Raw genomic sequence first — 17,312 nt, forward strand, 5'->3', positions numbered from 1 at the left:
CAAAATCACCAATAAAATCTTGCCCTATTATATATTTGCCCTATTTTCTGTAATTCAGTTTCAAAGAGCACGACGGAGACTAAAAATTACCTAATTAATCATGCCGCCTACAGTTTTATTTTTTATTTACATGCTTATTATTATGTAACAATGGTTTTCAAAATGTATAAATAAAGGCATAAGAGTATATAAAAATTATGTACATTTTTTTATGTATATGTGTATATATATATATATATATATAGGTATATATATATTGGTATGTTGTACATACTTATACTATAGGTACCTATCTAAGTCGTATATACAGTAGAGACATACTTAACCACAATTGTAATAGTTAAAATATATTATCAATTTTTATCACTTTCACCACACTTTTACCGCATTTCTATTCATTTATATATCAGATCGGGAGCAAAATTAAAAACGTTACAATAAATTATGCCGTGTCACTTTAAAATACGTATAAATAGCTCTAAAATGATTGTTTCAATATTAATGCCCTTTAAGTGTACACTAAATATACTTACGTGTATTGTGACAGTTTTCTTCGTGCAATTGAGTTTAAAGTGAATTGATATGTCTACACTAAAGATCAAAATTAAAGACCTGTGTATCGCTTTTATTGAACATGGAAAACATATTTCGACAGCAAAGTCTTATTTAAAGATAATTTAAACCTAACCTAAACGCAATTTACTTGTACCAAAGCTAATATTCAAAAATCTTTGTTGCCCAAATTCAGATCTGTATATTTCTAGTAAAAGTTGGTCAAAGACAAGAAAAGTTACAATTAGAGGATGAAGCAAAAGAATTGTTATTAGGTAATATTTAGGAAAATGTTTATTTAAACGTATTGTTTTATATTACTATGAATTAGAGTATTATTTTGTAATTTTTATAAAGTAAGTTAATAATATATTCACCTATTTAATTATAATTTTCGTATTAAATCACTGATGTTAGCAACTATTTTTCACTATCAGACATCTTACACGATCGGACATTTATGTTAGGTATTAAATTTATTTTTGTTCATAATACATATTTAGTGAATATATCTAGTTGGTAATAACAAATTTATAATTTTTACATATTTATGATAAATTATTCTTGCTTGTAAAGTTTTGTTTATTCCTACATTATAAACATTTTTTACGTGACTATATTAATTATTTTTAACAATATAAAATAAATTTCTTTAATATATTTTAAATCTCTACTTGTTCGTCTATTCCTATTTCAAATTTCATGTCAATATTCCTACTAAAAAAAAAGGTTATTGAATTTTGATATGATATTGACCTTATTGCACCATAGTGGTCCCCAGCTAAATTTTTTTTTTCACCAAAGCTTGCAACGTCAACGTACCTTTTAACAGTGCGATAAATAAGTCTTTCTTTTGTTATAATTTATTTTTTAAGTAAAACGAAAAGCGTAGCTGTCGAGTTTTCACTACGGTGTAAAGCAATTAATGCTACTCGGTCTTCTGCAGTCGTCTACTTCATCGTAGAAAATCAAGTCAGTTTTAAGTTTTACTTTAGATAATGCATTTTTATTCATAGAGACTATTTTAAATGCTTAAAAACTCCAAGGTGCGTATTATTACAAAAAATATTTTAATCTTTACTAATCGCTTTGTAATTTATTTAACTCGTTTATAAGACATTTATAAAACAAAGACAAAACATCAAAGGTAAATGACAAAACAATTTATACAAAATCTAGTAAAGTTTCGATGAAGTTACTACTTCTATGTATTCTAAACTCTTGTTTAGAATACAATAACTTGATGGTAGTCCAAACAAATCATGTTGTTAGGTTTAAAAATTAAGTAAAAGAACTTATCAATGTAGATACATTCGACGTATGTATTTATTTGAATTATAATGGGATTTAGATGTCTAAGGTTGGTAAATTATTTACTTACAATCTACCCCTTGATTTCACAATAAAATTATAACTTTTACAATCACGCATAAATGTGTTATTTACTATTGAATGTATATTTTTACGTTCCCTTTTTAACCCTCTGGTGTGCCGACTCCTATAAATTTTTGGTATAAAGAGTCGAACTTTAAGAGTATTTAAGCATACGTTTGCCTCAAATAACGTTACTTTTTTGTTTATTGTTTAAAATGTGTAATAGTCCTCAAAGATTATTCGATTAGTGACTGAAGGCCAACAATTGTTTAAAGGAATTAACATGAATGAAACAAATTTAGTCACATGATAAAAATACATATATTTATGAATCATCAATATTATAACAGAATAAATATAAACAATCGATACATATACTAATAAAATAAATATAATAAACAGCAACAAGTAATTAAAGAATGGATTTCAAATTATATGGATCATCGTATTTCAGACTTAAGTTATTCATAACATTTACTTCAGCTTTTTTTACATTTAACAATAGTAACCAGATATTTTTAGAGTACATACTATAGATTTTAAAGAGATATAAAATTAACTATGAGTCGACAGACATCATTTAAAGAACGGTCACTTCGGGAACTTTTTTGTGGACGATCTGAACTTCTTGGATGTACGTGTTTGGAGTTAAATCGACCTGCCATTGGTACAATGGTCTGTCAAGTGGGTATCCAAATGGTTCATCAGTTAAGTAACGTGCTCCTGATCCAAGTCCGTAGGAAACAGTTGGGTCATAGTTGCTTTGATATGGAATCTTGCACGGGCGGTATTCAGAAATGTGCACCAAAACTAGGAAAGGCATACCACCAACACGACCTTTATAAAAAAAAGAAAACATGCTTTAGTGATACATTAAAAAGTCATATATATTATATATTATCAAACATTCTAAAATGCTTTACATACAAAAAAAGTCTCTCGAGTGAGAGATGGGCCTTTCCGAAAATCGATTCGGTTGTCGAATATAACATCAAATTTAAATCTCTCTATTTGATATATATTTGTTCTATATTAAAAGGTTCCCTCGTATATATACGGTACTTTATAATTTTGATAAAAAAATATAATGGTTGACTCAAAGACGCCTTAAGACATTTGCTTTGATAGATTTTTAGTAAGTATTTATTTGATATTTTCTAACTGAAAGCCTCGTACCTATCCACTTTGCCTCTGGAATAAGAAAACCTACCACCAACAAAAATAAATAAATATGTAACTATACCTTTAGGCAGCAAAAGATGATCAGGAATGCCATCAATTTCGTATGAGGTTTGAACGAATTGTCCTTGGCCATGAAGTGCGTTGTAAGCCTTTTCATAAACTTCATAACCTGGTGCCCAGCCACGAACACCGTAGAAATTTTCAGTCGACTCGCGTTTAATCACAGAGTCTCCAACTGGTACTGTATATAAAAAATGATATGTAAGCACAATAAAATGAAAGTACACAAGTGAAAATTTTATTTAATCTATAAATTTACTAAACTCGCAATACTTACGGTCATAAACAAACTGATCGAACAAAAAGAAGTTTTCATAGTTTTCGTGTAGAGGAATTTCATATCCCTTGCTGTCGTACTTGGGCGCCAAGAAGAATTTCACTACGACTGACTTCGCGACTTCACTTGAAACGTTGACGCGGAAAGTGAACACCTTATGGTTAAGTTGTGGACGTTGGACTAAAACACTCACCTCGTCTACGACTGCCTTGCCTACAAAAGAAGATACATATGAAATCAAAGTATTGATTGATATTACAGGACTTTAGTTTCAACAAATTGTAAAAATAATCTTACTTTCGCGTTCATTCATGTATAAATGGTTGGACACGTTGTAATAAGAGTGCTCAAAGTATGTGACCAGTTTATCCACTTCAACACTTCTAATTTCTACCGAAGGTACCTTCAGTTCTTCCACTTTGTAAAGCGGTAATTTTTTCTGCCAATCACTGAACAATCCCAAAACGCGTTTCCAAATCATGTAGAATGCAGGGTCACGCAGCGCTGTCTGGTAGTGTTCCAAAACTGAAGGTACTACTAACGGTATAACGCTGTAAAATATTCATAACAATTAATAAATACGGCCACAACACGTAACTAAAAAAAACTTAAAAACCCACGTACTCTTTATAGTATTGCTTCTTATACCCAACTGAATTTCCAAGAACTTGGTACCACATGCTAATGAAATCCTTGTAGTATTGCGGATTCGGAGAGTCAACATTTGCTTCAATTAATCTACCCAGAACATCGATCGCCTCCGGATTACGGATGTTAACATGTTCACCGATTTCCTGTAAGCGAATTACCAAACGTGTTGTAAAAATAATAATTGAGTTATATAAACTATAATTAATACAGTAGTCAGCTTACGTTAACAATGTATCCTTGATCAATCACTTCGCGAACACGGTGCTCATAGTCCATGATCTTGGTAAGAGCCTCAACGAACTCAGGTTGATCCAGATGGAAGTGATTGGGCCTTACAGGAAACTGGATTCCGTTGTAATATGAAATTTCAGGTTGATATCCTGGTTGAACCACATCCACACCAAGTATTGGGATTTCACCTAGACCATTGGATAATCTTTCCATGTAGTAGCGAGCAACGATTTGTCGGTGGTAAAACCAGAAAAGTTCTCCGCGTCTGTCTTTAATCAAAGGCACGGTTTCACCTCCCAGCCAAAACGGATACATTAAGTGGACGTTGTAATAAAGTGCGTTAATGGTAACATCATGTGTATAGTAGGATATTGGGATATCGTCATAATAATAAGGCCATGAAGTACTGTTCCACCTTATCACAACGTTGTCGTCCCAAACATAAGTCGAAGGGTAGTATTCGACCATCCGTTTGCCGTGAGTGTTAATTCTCTGCGCCGTGGCCATGATCTCCGCATTGTGGAAGAATGATGGGAAAATTTCATAAATTGGCGGAACAACAATGCCTTGAGAGTCGGGACGTAGCAACAGTGCAACGCTCAAGACATAGACGTAAAGACCTTCGTTAACCCTGTTCCTCAAGTAGACCGCTACTTTATAAAAGGTATCAAAGTCTTTGGCTGAGTAAAAAACGTCGAATAGAATTCTGGCCTCGAAAATATGTGTAGGTTCTGATACAGAGAATGGAACGCCCCGAGGAAGGATCATGTCGTTTTTGACGACATCGTAATATAACTTCACAGCAGTATGATTCTGAAAAATAAAACCATCAAATGTAATCAAAATTATTGGGTGATAATCTTAATGCTCATTCAGTATTAAGATAACTCACATTGAAGTGTTCAACATTTGCATTGAGGTCCCAAGTGTCAACGATGACTTGCAACTCTGGCTCATGGATAGGTTCGTGAATGTGGTAGAATAGATTTAATACATCCACTTGATGTTGCAGGAATTCTGGCCCGGCTATTTGTAAAAATATAAAATTAATTTTTCGAAACACCTTTTCCTTTAAATTGTGACATAAATACTTTTCTTGAAAAACTATGATTTAAATTTTACAACCATAAATCGAATGAAAACACTGTTAATTAAATGCTATCATCATCACTTTAGCCGTATCGTTCTATAGAAATCAAAATCAAAATGAAATTTAACGTTATCAAATTCTTTTTTTTTTTAACTTAAATGTAAAAAATAGCTTATTGTTTAAAAGCTATGACAACAAGAGTTAATTTTAACGGTAAACAAATGGTTTTCACGTTTACAAATCATAAAACATATTGTAATGTAATTTTATTTTTAAATTATATGAAAGCATCAATTTTAATAAAATAACTTGTATGCTTGTGAACGAACAAATAATGTAAATAAAAGATAAAATATATAATTTGATTGCAAAATTTATTTACAGAAAAGAAATTATAAGATTTTGATATACATAAAGGCGTGTATATGTAATAGCCAGATCCTTATTTAAAGCTATAAATATTTACTTCAAGTGATTCGAGGGACAATGTTAAAAAAAATTAACAGCATTCCAATAATGAAGAATATTGTACGGTAAACCACGCGATGGGAGACAAACTTTAAATTTAGGAATAAATACTAACTGTTGTACTATAAGTGCAGTGTAGCTTTGGATAAAAACACCCTATAACTTGAATAATTCGTATTAACATATTGAAAATTCAGTTGTGATACTGGTTATTTTATATCTAGAACTTCATAACCCTTGGACTATTTGTCGCCTCATAAGATTATTTAAACATGCTCTAGATCTATTAAGCGAAAAGGCAAATAAAAATAACTCACCGAATTTTTGCTTTTTGACGGGATTCGCCAGCCCGCTTGCAAGCAGAGCCAAGACGCATAACACCAGACGAGCCATGGTCGTTAGTGCCTGTGATCAGTCAATATCCAGTATTTATAGTAAAATGTAAAGATAATACGAATATTATCATAAATCATGAGGTCAAGTCTAAAAAAACAACGTGTTGTTTGTTCAATTTCACGTAAGTAAACAATGTGCAGCGAATGTTTGATCATCTCGTGTGATTATTACATGTCGAAATATTTTACGATTTTTATTGTTGCTACCTAAGTTTAATAATGCCCAGAACATAGTTCTCGGTAGTGGCATTTGAAGGTATGAATTCCAAAATTATTTGGATAATTTCACTGGATACGGTAATTACTGACACTGTTTATATTTATATATTTATGATTTTGTATTCCGTGGAAAATCACGGTTATTGCGTATACACCGACATGGTGCTTCAGTTTACAATATATATTATTATTAAAAAGTAAACTTTCGAAAGTTTTATTGCGTTCGATTGATGAAATTTATATGGCCTTTCAGCAAGCCTTGCTTTCTTTTGATTAGCTGTAAAAGATGGCTTGAAAACAGTTTAATTTTCATAAAAAATATTTACAGCTCTCCCTATTGTATGCAATTGTATAAAAAATGTTATAACAATTATAATATTAAAGCATGTTTCTCACATCATCTTAAGTGGTCACTTTATTATGTTAATCTTTAAATTTAACGATTTAATGTTTAAATAATAAATAGCATCATCATAATTTCAGCAACCGGAAATCATCTGCTGGGCTTATATCTTTCCTATAAATAACAATTACTAACTGAAATAAATTTTAATTAATAAACTGCAAAACTTTTGTAATAATTCCGTTAACCAGGGTAACTCTAACACGCTTTGTTTTAGTACTGATTGACGTTTAAAGTTTGACAAATGTCTATTATTAGTTTATTCATTATAATTTGTATAGAAAAGAAAAATGTTGTTTTTCTCTGTTTAGAAGTTTAGGAGTTTTTAGCTTAGCAACTCATGTGACGATTACTTTGTATTTATATACATATACAAATATTCTTCATTAAAAATGCACCAAATTTTATTGTTTTTCTGTCCGCAAATCAATTGAGAAACGCAGGCCGCTATCCTAATACTGTAATGAAGTTGTTATATACCATATTCTTTATAATAAAGCCTCTTAATTTTTTACACAACTAAGGAAAAACACTGTAATATTTTATCTTAGACTAATCTCAGTATAATGTTGTAGAAGAAAAAACTTCAACATATTTTTTTCTTTGTACAGAATCTTTATTAACACGCAGACAATTCATTTCATTTATATAACATTCATTAAACCGAGTATTATACAATATATGTAAATACATCATGGCACATATCTTCTTCTTCGCCGTCATCGTTTCAGCTCATAGACACCCACTGCAAGGCATAAGTCATCACCAAAGATATCTACATAATTTATTCTTGTAATTTCCTCGCTTGCCTGGTTTCGGTTGAAGTTGATGCTGTGAGCCCAGGTGCTTTTACAGGTTCATCGAAGTTGAGTTCACGGAGCTGAAGGGACCGTACACTTAAACGACTCGCTTTGCAGGCGAGTTGGCGATCGCAGTGTACACAGAAGCCGTTGCTGCCCATCCTCCGAATACTCGTTTGTGAGTTGTGCCAATCAGATTATATACCAAGAATTGATCCTGCGATCTACGATCGCAAGTTTCTGTCCTCTACCGCTGGGCTGCCACTGCTCAATGATATTGTTTTTCGTTCGTTCGTGCCTATCTTGTGGGTAGACGTGGTACGCTGCGCTTGAAAGTACACGGTCTCCACTCCAAAAAGTTAAGGCCCCAGCCATCAGTTCTCCACACTATCTGGTTTGCCTATTGGCGCTCTAACTTGCTAATCCTCTGGACCATGTCGGTAACTTTGGTTCTTCTCCGGTTCTCCTTATTTCTAATTAGGTTTTTAAATAGAATACTTGTATTGTAAAAAGTACAACTAACAAAATAGAATAAAAAAGAACAAATTAGAGTAAAATATTTAAAAAAAATTCCCCACTAAAACTGCCTGTAGGCTGCTTAAATTAATTTTCTTAAGTCTAATAGACAATCTCATTAGGATAAGCGATTTATCCACAATGCACAAAATAATTAATGATGGGACATATTAAAACTGGTAGAAAAGGTACGTGTGCTGTGACAAGGGCCAATATATCACTTGGTATCCGCAGCATGCCGCCCGGCCGCGTCCAAAGTTTTGACGTATGAGTAATTTATTGGCTAAAAAAATAAATTACCAGATTGCCCACACATTTGTTGTGCTCAAGGTGGTTGATTCGGGTGCAACGCAAAAAATGATCACCGCCCGAAGCATCATATTAATTCGCTACTTGCTCCTAAGACATCAGACAAAACCGGTCGGTCACAAATAAGTTCACAAAATACGAAACTGCGCGACCAAATAGCTTATAATATTTTTAAATTCATTAATAAATAGTTAATAAATTGAAATTATATTATTATTAAATTGTAATTGAATGCTTTAATAACGAACGTAGAAAGATTAACTTTTTTAATTGGACTAAGGACCGTTGCAGATATTCACAGAATTATCACAGCACCAGCTAAACAATTTACCGTTTGAAATAAAGAATTATTAAATGAAATAAATAAGAATGAGACCTATAAGATTTGTTGTATATACATGGTGGATTTTATAGGTGTAGATACTTTAAAGGGGGAATGTATAAAATGTCATTTGTCATTAAAAAGCTCCAAAGCTTTTGCACTTATTTCCAATCAATCTTTATAAAGTAACCACTCTGAAATTCTATTGTATTGCAACAGGGCAATGACTTCTGACAGTACAAAGTATACAGGATAGATAGTAAAAAAAAATTGATATGTAAACTTCGGCGGCCTCCTAATCCGGTGAAATATTAATATGTAACGATTTGAGACGTGAATCCACGAAATCTGCTAAAACTATTTGGACAACAGTAGGTTTCCGATCCAGAAGACAGTAAACCTAGTTTTGAAGGCGCTTTTCTTTATTATTACATTATTTATTATTTTTGATACCATCGATATTTGGATTTTAATTTTACTTTTGTTAATTGACAGCGTATGTTCTATATATTCACCGAGTGGAATCTTGAGTTAAGAAAAATATACCATAAGTTTTAATGAAGTACAGATTACGTTTATATCTTTTCAGTCGTTATTTATAAAAAAAACAAGTGTATGCAAGTTGGGTCTATAAAAATATATCAAAATGCGAACTCTTTGTTAAAGGAGAAACTGTTTTCTCAGAATTAATGGCAGTTAATAAGAGTGACGAGAAATAATGCCTCGTTTAATATTCATATATTTGTTTTCGACGCTGTTTCAGGCTGACACTTAACTGATGGCTATGAATTAATTATTCCATGCATGAGCTTGCATTCATTGAACTTTGCACTTCTTGTGACTATTTGTTAAAAATCTATTTTACTTAAAAGTACTAATAAAAATAATACGTAAATAAAATGTACTTTGAAATATGCAGATAAAAATTAAAAAAAAATTATTTGTGTCTAATGAAATACATTATTTCTAAATATAATTAAATAAACAAATTATAGCAATATCATATACATAAATCAAATTAATATAATATATTACATTAAGTCATTGTTTTAATCCATAGAGGCCCACTGCAAGGCACAGGCCTTCTTGAAAGATGTCTTTTGGGAAATGTGAGTGTTATGCAAAAGACGCTGCTTCCCATCTTTTGGAAACTTGTTTGTGCACAGTGGCAATGCTATATATTCATGCACAAAGAGTAAATTAAATAAGATTGCATCTCAAAAATCGAACCAACTCAGTATCAACAACTCCAACCTAAGATCGCAAATCTCAGTCCTCTATCGCTTCGCTATCGCTGCACCTATTAAAATTACTCTTATGAAATATAAACAAAATATTCATATAAACCAAATGTTAATATTCCTCGCAATAACTGTTTAAGCGACTAACTAAAACTTTGATCAAGGGATAGCTTCATAAGATTAAGTTAAAGACAGTTAAAAGTGAAGTGTCAATCCTTTCAAAAATAAATCCAAAAATAGGATTAGACAAATGACAACAAACAGAAAACTTTCAACAAAATATTTTGTCAATTATTTGTCACAACTGGTGGTTGTCTAATTCTTTTATCGGCTTTGTTGCGTATTGTGCTCGCTTTTATACTTTCAGGGTGGCAAGTGAAACGAAAATTAAACGACAACACAATACTTTGAAGGCTTATCCCTTTATAAGCCGAGAGTATATTGAAAAAAATAATCTTTTGTTTCCTTGAGTACCGCTTTCTCTCTGATACCATTTTTGCTTAACTTAAATAAATAACATTTGTTTGGTAACAATAAAAAAACTATTCTCTTTTCATAATACATTCACTGGACATCTAAAGCAATATGTGATACCATCTCTAAACTAAATAAAAAATAGCATCTGTATAAATTTTAGTTATTGAAATTTGTAATAATTTTAAATCAAATTAACAACTATAAAAGAATTTTGTCAGATTGATGTATAATTGACAGAAACTATTTCAAGGTTCGAGTCGTGTCGACCACACATTAAGGCTTCCCATAAAATCAACGGGAAACGAAATCGTTTCATCGTATGTGAGACCGACATTCGTGTTTTATGCCTATAAACATTTCAACTCTTTTATTACAAAAATTAAGAAAGAATCGCATACAAAAATGTAAAACAGCAAGTGTTTTTCTTGCTGTTATTTACACTTTCACCTTTATATCTTAAAGTTTATTTAAATAAAGCGGTCCCGAATATTCGAGTCACATTGAAAGTTGATAAGAATTATCGAATCAATAATAACAATTCACAGGTCACTTGTATTTCCATATCGTTCAATATTATAGATAGCTGACCCCGAGAATTTTTCGCCCGGTGGCATAGTATTAACTAACCCGAGATTTTAATCAAACTTTAACAAAAGGTTAACCAGGGCTATAATTTTTTATGCAATCTTATGCGTTTTTATACATGTACGACTATTTGTTTTCTTTCTTATTATTAGTTTATTCTTCTTAAATTAGTAATTTAAATTTGTACAGCCAAAGGCGATATTAATTTTAACTACATGTATTATAAATTACTTCTACTAAAACAGTGAACATAGTCAAGGTTGCGAACAGTTGCTAGATACGGGCAATATAAATCCGACCATCAAGGCGATCTTAGGGGAAGTCCTATGCATTACAGTTTGCGGTATCCCCACAGACTGTCACGATAATGATGATTAAACAGTTAATATATTTCTATTGAAGGAAAGAAATACCTCTTTGTAAAAAAACGTTTTAAAACTTTGTAATCTATAATTTTTAACTTTAATTAGTTTAGTTACGCTAGCGTCTGTTACAACATCTGTCGATGTAGTACGCAACTGAAAAATTTATACTGAGAAAGGTAAGAAAACATTTTATTTTATAATCAAGTTAAACTACGATTAGCGGTTACAGTGTAACTGAGCCGTCGAACTGAACCGCGTTGCACTCGGATCACACCTGTGGCTGGCGGCAACAAACGTACAGCTCCCCGTTCCCGTTGCCTCACCCCCCCTCTCGCCACTATTCATCACACAAGCCGCCTCGCATATGATACACTCTCATGAGAACTAAAAAATTACTAAACAATAACAAATGTATTCTAGATACGACTGCGTATAATTTATTGCGTAACTACTTAAAACTAACTGAATAACAACTTATTTATTTATTCGTATATACATCTTTGAAAACTTATATATGTACAAAACAGTAATATAGTTGAACTAAGAGTCAATTACTAATCTCCACTTATAAAAATCACATTATTAATCAATAAAATAGTTAAAAAAACGAAGATTACTACATGAAAAAAATTATTAAGTTTTGAAAGTATTTTAGGTAATAAAACATTGTTTCACATTATTAACAAACAATTACAACTAGAGAAACAATTAACTAAAAAAAAAATATGCATGAAAGATGCGTAAGTTTTAATAGCTTCATCATTAAGAAAATAATTATAAAATATAATTTATCCGTGAAAAATAGTAATTTTCAACTAACACCCATTATTTATACTTCTACCTTTTTCTATATTATACTTGTCTGTAAAAGATTACCTCGTGTCATAAGAACGCCCATTATACCTTTTGTTCATTATTATGAAAATATTTAAATGTATCCTAGCGTGTACAATAAAGCATATTTAAACGAATAAGTAACACGTTATATAAAAAAAATCCATTATTTTTACTGTAGGAATGCTGATAAATACAATCTTTGAGATACCTCTATTGTAAAATAATTAAATTTTATATTGCAACGTATTTATAAATTCAAATATTATTTACATGTTTTGTGAGAACCTAAAATCGACCACATCCAGTTAGTTTAAACATCCTCGGAACCATCCAATAATAATGGCCTTTACAGATTTTATTGATTTGAAATACCTAATCCGCTGATTGATTTCTTTATTGCCGCCCAATGCTTCGGAGTTATATTTTGTTGATCCTATTGACGCTTGTCTAGCTATTAATAGAGTTAATTGCCCGATAATTGATGATGTTCACGCGTGTATCGAACTTGCTTTACCACCTTATTTAGTCCTGTGGGAATCGTTAATACTAGATTTACGTTTTTAAATCATTGTAACTTATTTCATTGTTACGATACAGACCTTAGGAATTTTTAGACCAGACTCTCACTGCTGTCCAAATGGCAGCTTTGAAGATTCCGTGTGCTCGAAGTGTCAAAAAGCGCCTTGCCTAAGACCTCTTTCAATTTTTTGGCTCAGGCTATCACTCGTCAATAATATCTGCTAAGCATTCGGACATATGGGCACTCGAAATGGATGAACCTCCTCTTGGTTGCTATTGCCTGGCTGCTACATGTATTACTACAAAAATGCTTTGTCAAGGCTTCTTCACAAAGGGGCTAAGTTATATTAAATTTTCAACTGCGGAAACCACGTCTTTCAACGTCGTCGTCAGCCCATAGATGCCCATTGCAAAGCCTATGCCTGGCCTGACCTAAAAACATCTATGTGAGATATACCATTATCGCCGCGCTTGACAGACGGGTTTAAGATCGCAGTATGGTATTATGGCACGCAGAGGAAGCTGCTACCAATCTTCTGGAAACTTGTTAGTGAGTAGCGGCAATCCTATATAATTGATGCAAAAAGTGTGAATTATCTAAAGTAGTAACCCGGAAATTGAACCTAAGATCGCAAGTCTCCGTCTTCTACCACTGGTCCTACGCTGCTCACTATTGGTGCTCTGTAATTCTTTTTTATTAATATTGCAAGTGTGAGTCGTACTTACTTCTATTCATATAACTAGATTTTTTTGTTATTATTATCAAATAATCATTAGAAATACAACTTATTTGTTAGTTTTTGTTCATATAATAACAACGTAGCTTGTAAACATTTTTTTTTCATTAAAATTAATAATCAATACATTATAAGGCATTAGAATAAGGAACGATTGCAAAATTCTTTCTTTACTATCACATATGTCTGAAAATATGTAGAATAATTTCTCGGCATCCTCATTATTATTATTACAGCCAAAAGACGTCCACTACTAGACATAGGCTACACATATAAATCTCTAATACGTCTGGTTGGGACCGGCCTGCATCCAGCATCTTCTGTCCACGTTAGGGGGAAGCCTTACGCTGCCGTAGCGATTATCTATGCGCTATATTATCTGTCCACTGTCACTTCAACATATCATGCGCTAGGCTATGTCGGTTATATTATTATTTGTATTAAGTTATATATATACATAATACATTACATAGTATACTAAACTTAATTTTTACGTAATTTGTTACGTTTGCACTATACTGTTTAAAACTTCTTGGTATTTTATAAATGGACATTTGTTTTTATAACACCAACATCTCCATATTTCAACAGCACATAAAACATTTTCATTGCTCACAAACTTCAACAATTTCGCCAAAATACAACTTCCCGCATTAGATATACAAAACATCGACCTCTAAACGACTCTCTGTTTTAAACAATGTATGTAGAAAATTTAGTCAGCAGCCCTTCGGCTGGCCGTACTCGTAAAATGTATGTGAAGGCGAACAAAGACATCAATTGGTTCACATTTCATCTTAAATTATACGTGTTTACTCATGTATATGGACATGATTGTTGAAGTCCCGATGCTTACAGAGAAACATTCTTTCTTAAAAGCTTATTCAAGGCACGAATTTAACATTCCGCGAATTTCGCCTTAAGTTATTCCCAAAGTGAGGGTACGGACACGAATTTATTTCTCCGGCAACGAAAATTCTCGAGAATTGTAGTAAAATTTTATTTCCCGAAAAAACTGTGTGAACGTTCTATTTTTATTAAAGAAAGTGTAAGACTAATCGTCGACCGTAAATTTAGTAGTTTTTGAGCACGATTACCAACGGATGTTAACACCTGATCCCTCGATATCGAAATTGGCAACTCGGTGTCATTCATCCGTAAAAAACCAATTATCGAAGCGTTTCGAACGGGTCAAGCGGCAGGTTCGTATAGCACGGCGTTCTATTTTAAGACGTACATCTAAAATAGTCACTTAAATAATTTCTATTCAGAAATAAATGGCTTAAATCATAATCATCGCTTTTAACTAAACTAATAATATCTTTAACTGCACACGCTGAAAAATAATTTCAAAGAAATAATAGATTTATTTATATATGAAAATTGTTTAATAGCTTAAATTAATCTTATAACGAAAATAAATAACACTTAAACGAGACTAAACATGGAATTTGCCAACTAGACCGCCTATCCATAACTAACCATAACTTCTCAAGTTGTTTTTGAATTTAAAATATTATACACTGTATAGCTACCCAAGACAAAACATCATACATTCGATTACGTAATAAGTTATTAATGTTAATAGTATAATAGATGATCAAAAATAATTAAATTCCAAATTATAATATTTGATGCAAAAAATTAAATTACTTTGAAATTTTGTTGTGTCCCCAATTTAGAAAATGTGTAAATAAAAATTAACTTTAAAATTTAAAAATGAATACCAAAAAACGTACAGATACTAACGCAAATATTCTTCTTCTCAATTACTACTAATTCTTTTCCTTCTAGGTTTCCTTTTTCAACCGAGTTAAATAAATTACTAAAAAGGCTTTTGTTACAGTTCAATATTCTATATGAATACAACAATAAATAGGTAGATAATAAAATTCTTTATAGCACTTTGATCAACATGCTATACAATGTTTAATGGGGATATAATTACTAGCCATGAACTCGAGTCTCCGTTCGACTGTCTTGAAACATATCGAAGACAATATTGTAAATTTTTAATAATATTGATATTATGCCCATGTAAGATGTCTGTTCATGACACTAGCATGTATTTTCTAGAAACAGTTTGGCTGATGACCATTACATACGATACGTTAATTTCACATTATATATTAGTTAAAGAATCTATTTTTTTTTTGTTTTTATTTTAAAAAGTTAGATGGGCTTTAATAGAATATAAAGCTTACAAAGTAATTTAGGATTAGTTACGCAACCAATTGTAAGCAAAATAAAAACAAAGAGTACGAAGACAAGATAAAAAGAGTTAAATAATCGATGATACAATGCGTGACAGTGTGATATCATCATCATCATCATCATGTCTTCGATAGATGCCTACTGCGAGGCCTCCACGATGGTCTTACCTTGCCCAAATCCAACGACTTCATTCGACCTTGGCTATGACATCGATCCACCTTATAAATAAATGGGCGTCCTACCCACGTTGCATCTACGTGTACGGAGTCGCAATTCGAGAACTTTTCGATTAGGATGGAATTAAGTCAGATACCCATGTTTCTAATACATGCATCAGTTTCTAATACATGCATAAGTTTCCTCGTATTTTTTCTTCCACATTCAGAATAATTAATTTTGCATTTTTCAAAAGTTAATATAATTTTGGGACGTAAACTGTATATGCATTCATAACAATATTTCAATTATTCAATCAATAATTAACGGTCAGAGTTTATATCCCCATATGTATGCTCTATCAAATCAAGAGAACAAGACGAAATAAAAAAAAACCCTCGTGCATTGGACCTCCAGGTGTGAGTGCATAAATATAATATACCGGCGACCCGCTGGCATACTCATGCCCGCTGTCATATTAACTGTTACGTTAAATTACAGCTAAGAAAGTCACTCACTATTCATACTTATATTCAGTTCAATACTAAATAAAAATGAACCGTAAACGTTCGTTACCAAAGACGATTTCAACTCGAAAAGTAAAACGTATCGATGACGTTTAGAAATTGATACTTCGATCCCGGCTATGCATTCGGAGCTCGCACATTGATTTCGGCTCTTCTAAAAGATCTCTTTTTTGTTCATTTGTTTGTTTTAATAATATTTTATCGGTTGTAACGGAGCGAACGCATTTGTCAGATTCGTAAAATATTGCTGCATCTTGAGTGACGCGAGCGCCTAATTAATTGATAGCAATTTAGTTATACTAATAAGCAAATATATTTAGTAAGTAACCACGTAAATTTATATTCATATTCAATTCAATTTTTCATGGTTTTTAGATAATATTATAACATTGATTATCGAGTAGCGACCACGTGCCGGCGTGGGTAGCCCCCATCCCCTTGGTGAACCGAAGACACAGACAAGGTCGTGGGAAGTTACTGGAAGCGTTGTAGCAATCTTTGGAGTCGGCCTATGCCTTGCAATGGATGTCTATCCGCTGACGTGATGATATTAATATTTAGTGTGTTTAAAAAACCCTACCTCTGAACTCAGACGTCCACCGACGACAGAGTTAAGTAGGATTCCTATTGACTCAAACCCTATCCTTGGTCGTCCCCTGTATGATATGAGGAACTCCGGTAACTTTTTTTTTGGAACTTTTAACTATTTCCAAAGTTCTAGGATATGCGTTGTTTACACTACCCCTGAAACATACATGACGTTATCATGATGGTTCAAGAACACGTCGATCCATTGTTCGCCTTA

The 17,312-nt window shown here is 32.1% G+C and overlaps 1 protein-coding gene across 1 annotated transcript; it reads right to left on the bottom strand.

Annotated features, from left to right (window-relative positions):
- Positions 1-2,223: 2,223 nt before the first annotated feature.
- Positions 2,224-6,292, bottom strand: LOC137919051 (acidic juvenile hormone-suppressible protein 1-like). Its single transcript, XM_068762014.1, has 8 exons — positions 6,203-6,292; positions 5,220-5,353; positions 4,319-5,140; positions 4,070-4,239; positions 3,743-3,996; positions 3,446-3,658; positions 3,170-3,349; positions 2,224-2,763 (listed from the first exon to the last, which is right to left on the bottom strand). Exons 1-8 carry the CDS (start codon positions 6,276-6,278, stop codon positions 2,507-2,509), a joined length of 2,106 nt encoding a protein of 701 aa, XP_068618115.1. The 5' UTR covers positions 6,279-6,292; the 3' UTR covers positions 2,224-2,506.
- Positions 6,293-17,312: the final 11,020 nt, after the last annotated feature.

Source organism: Battus philenor, unplaced genomic scaffold, assembly GCF_028537555.1.
Source record: "Battus philenor isolate CCGP_79_NKW_IND1 unplaced genomic scaffold, ilBatPhil1.0.hap1 SCAF_15, whole genome shotgun sequence".
NCBI classification, from domain to species: Eukaryota; Metazoa; Arthropoda; class Insecta; order Lepidoptera; family Papilionidae; genus Battus; species Battus philenor.

Bases quoted from the DNA above. Each gene is read 5' to 3' on its own strand.
- LOC137919051 (XM_068762014.1), bottom strand. From the start codon at position 6,278: ATGGCTCGTCTGGTGTTATGCGTCTTGGCTCTGCTTGCAAGCGGGCTG. The intron at 5,354-6,202 runs GTGAGTTATTTT...TTTTACAAATAG, and splicing joins CGTCAAAAAGCAAAAATTCG to CCGGGCCAGAATTCCTGCAA. The intron at 4,240-4,318 runs GTAAGCTGACTA...ATTCGCTTACAG, and splicing joins ATCAAGGATACATTGTTAAC to GAAATCGGTGAACATGTTAA.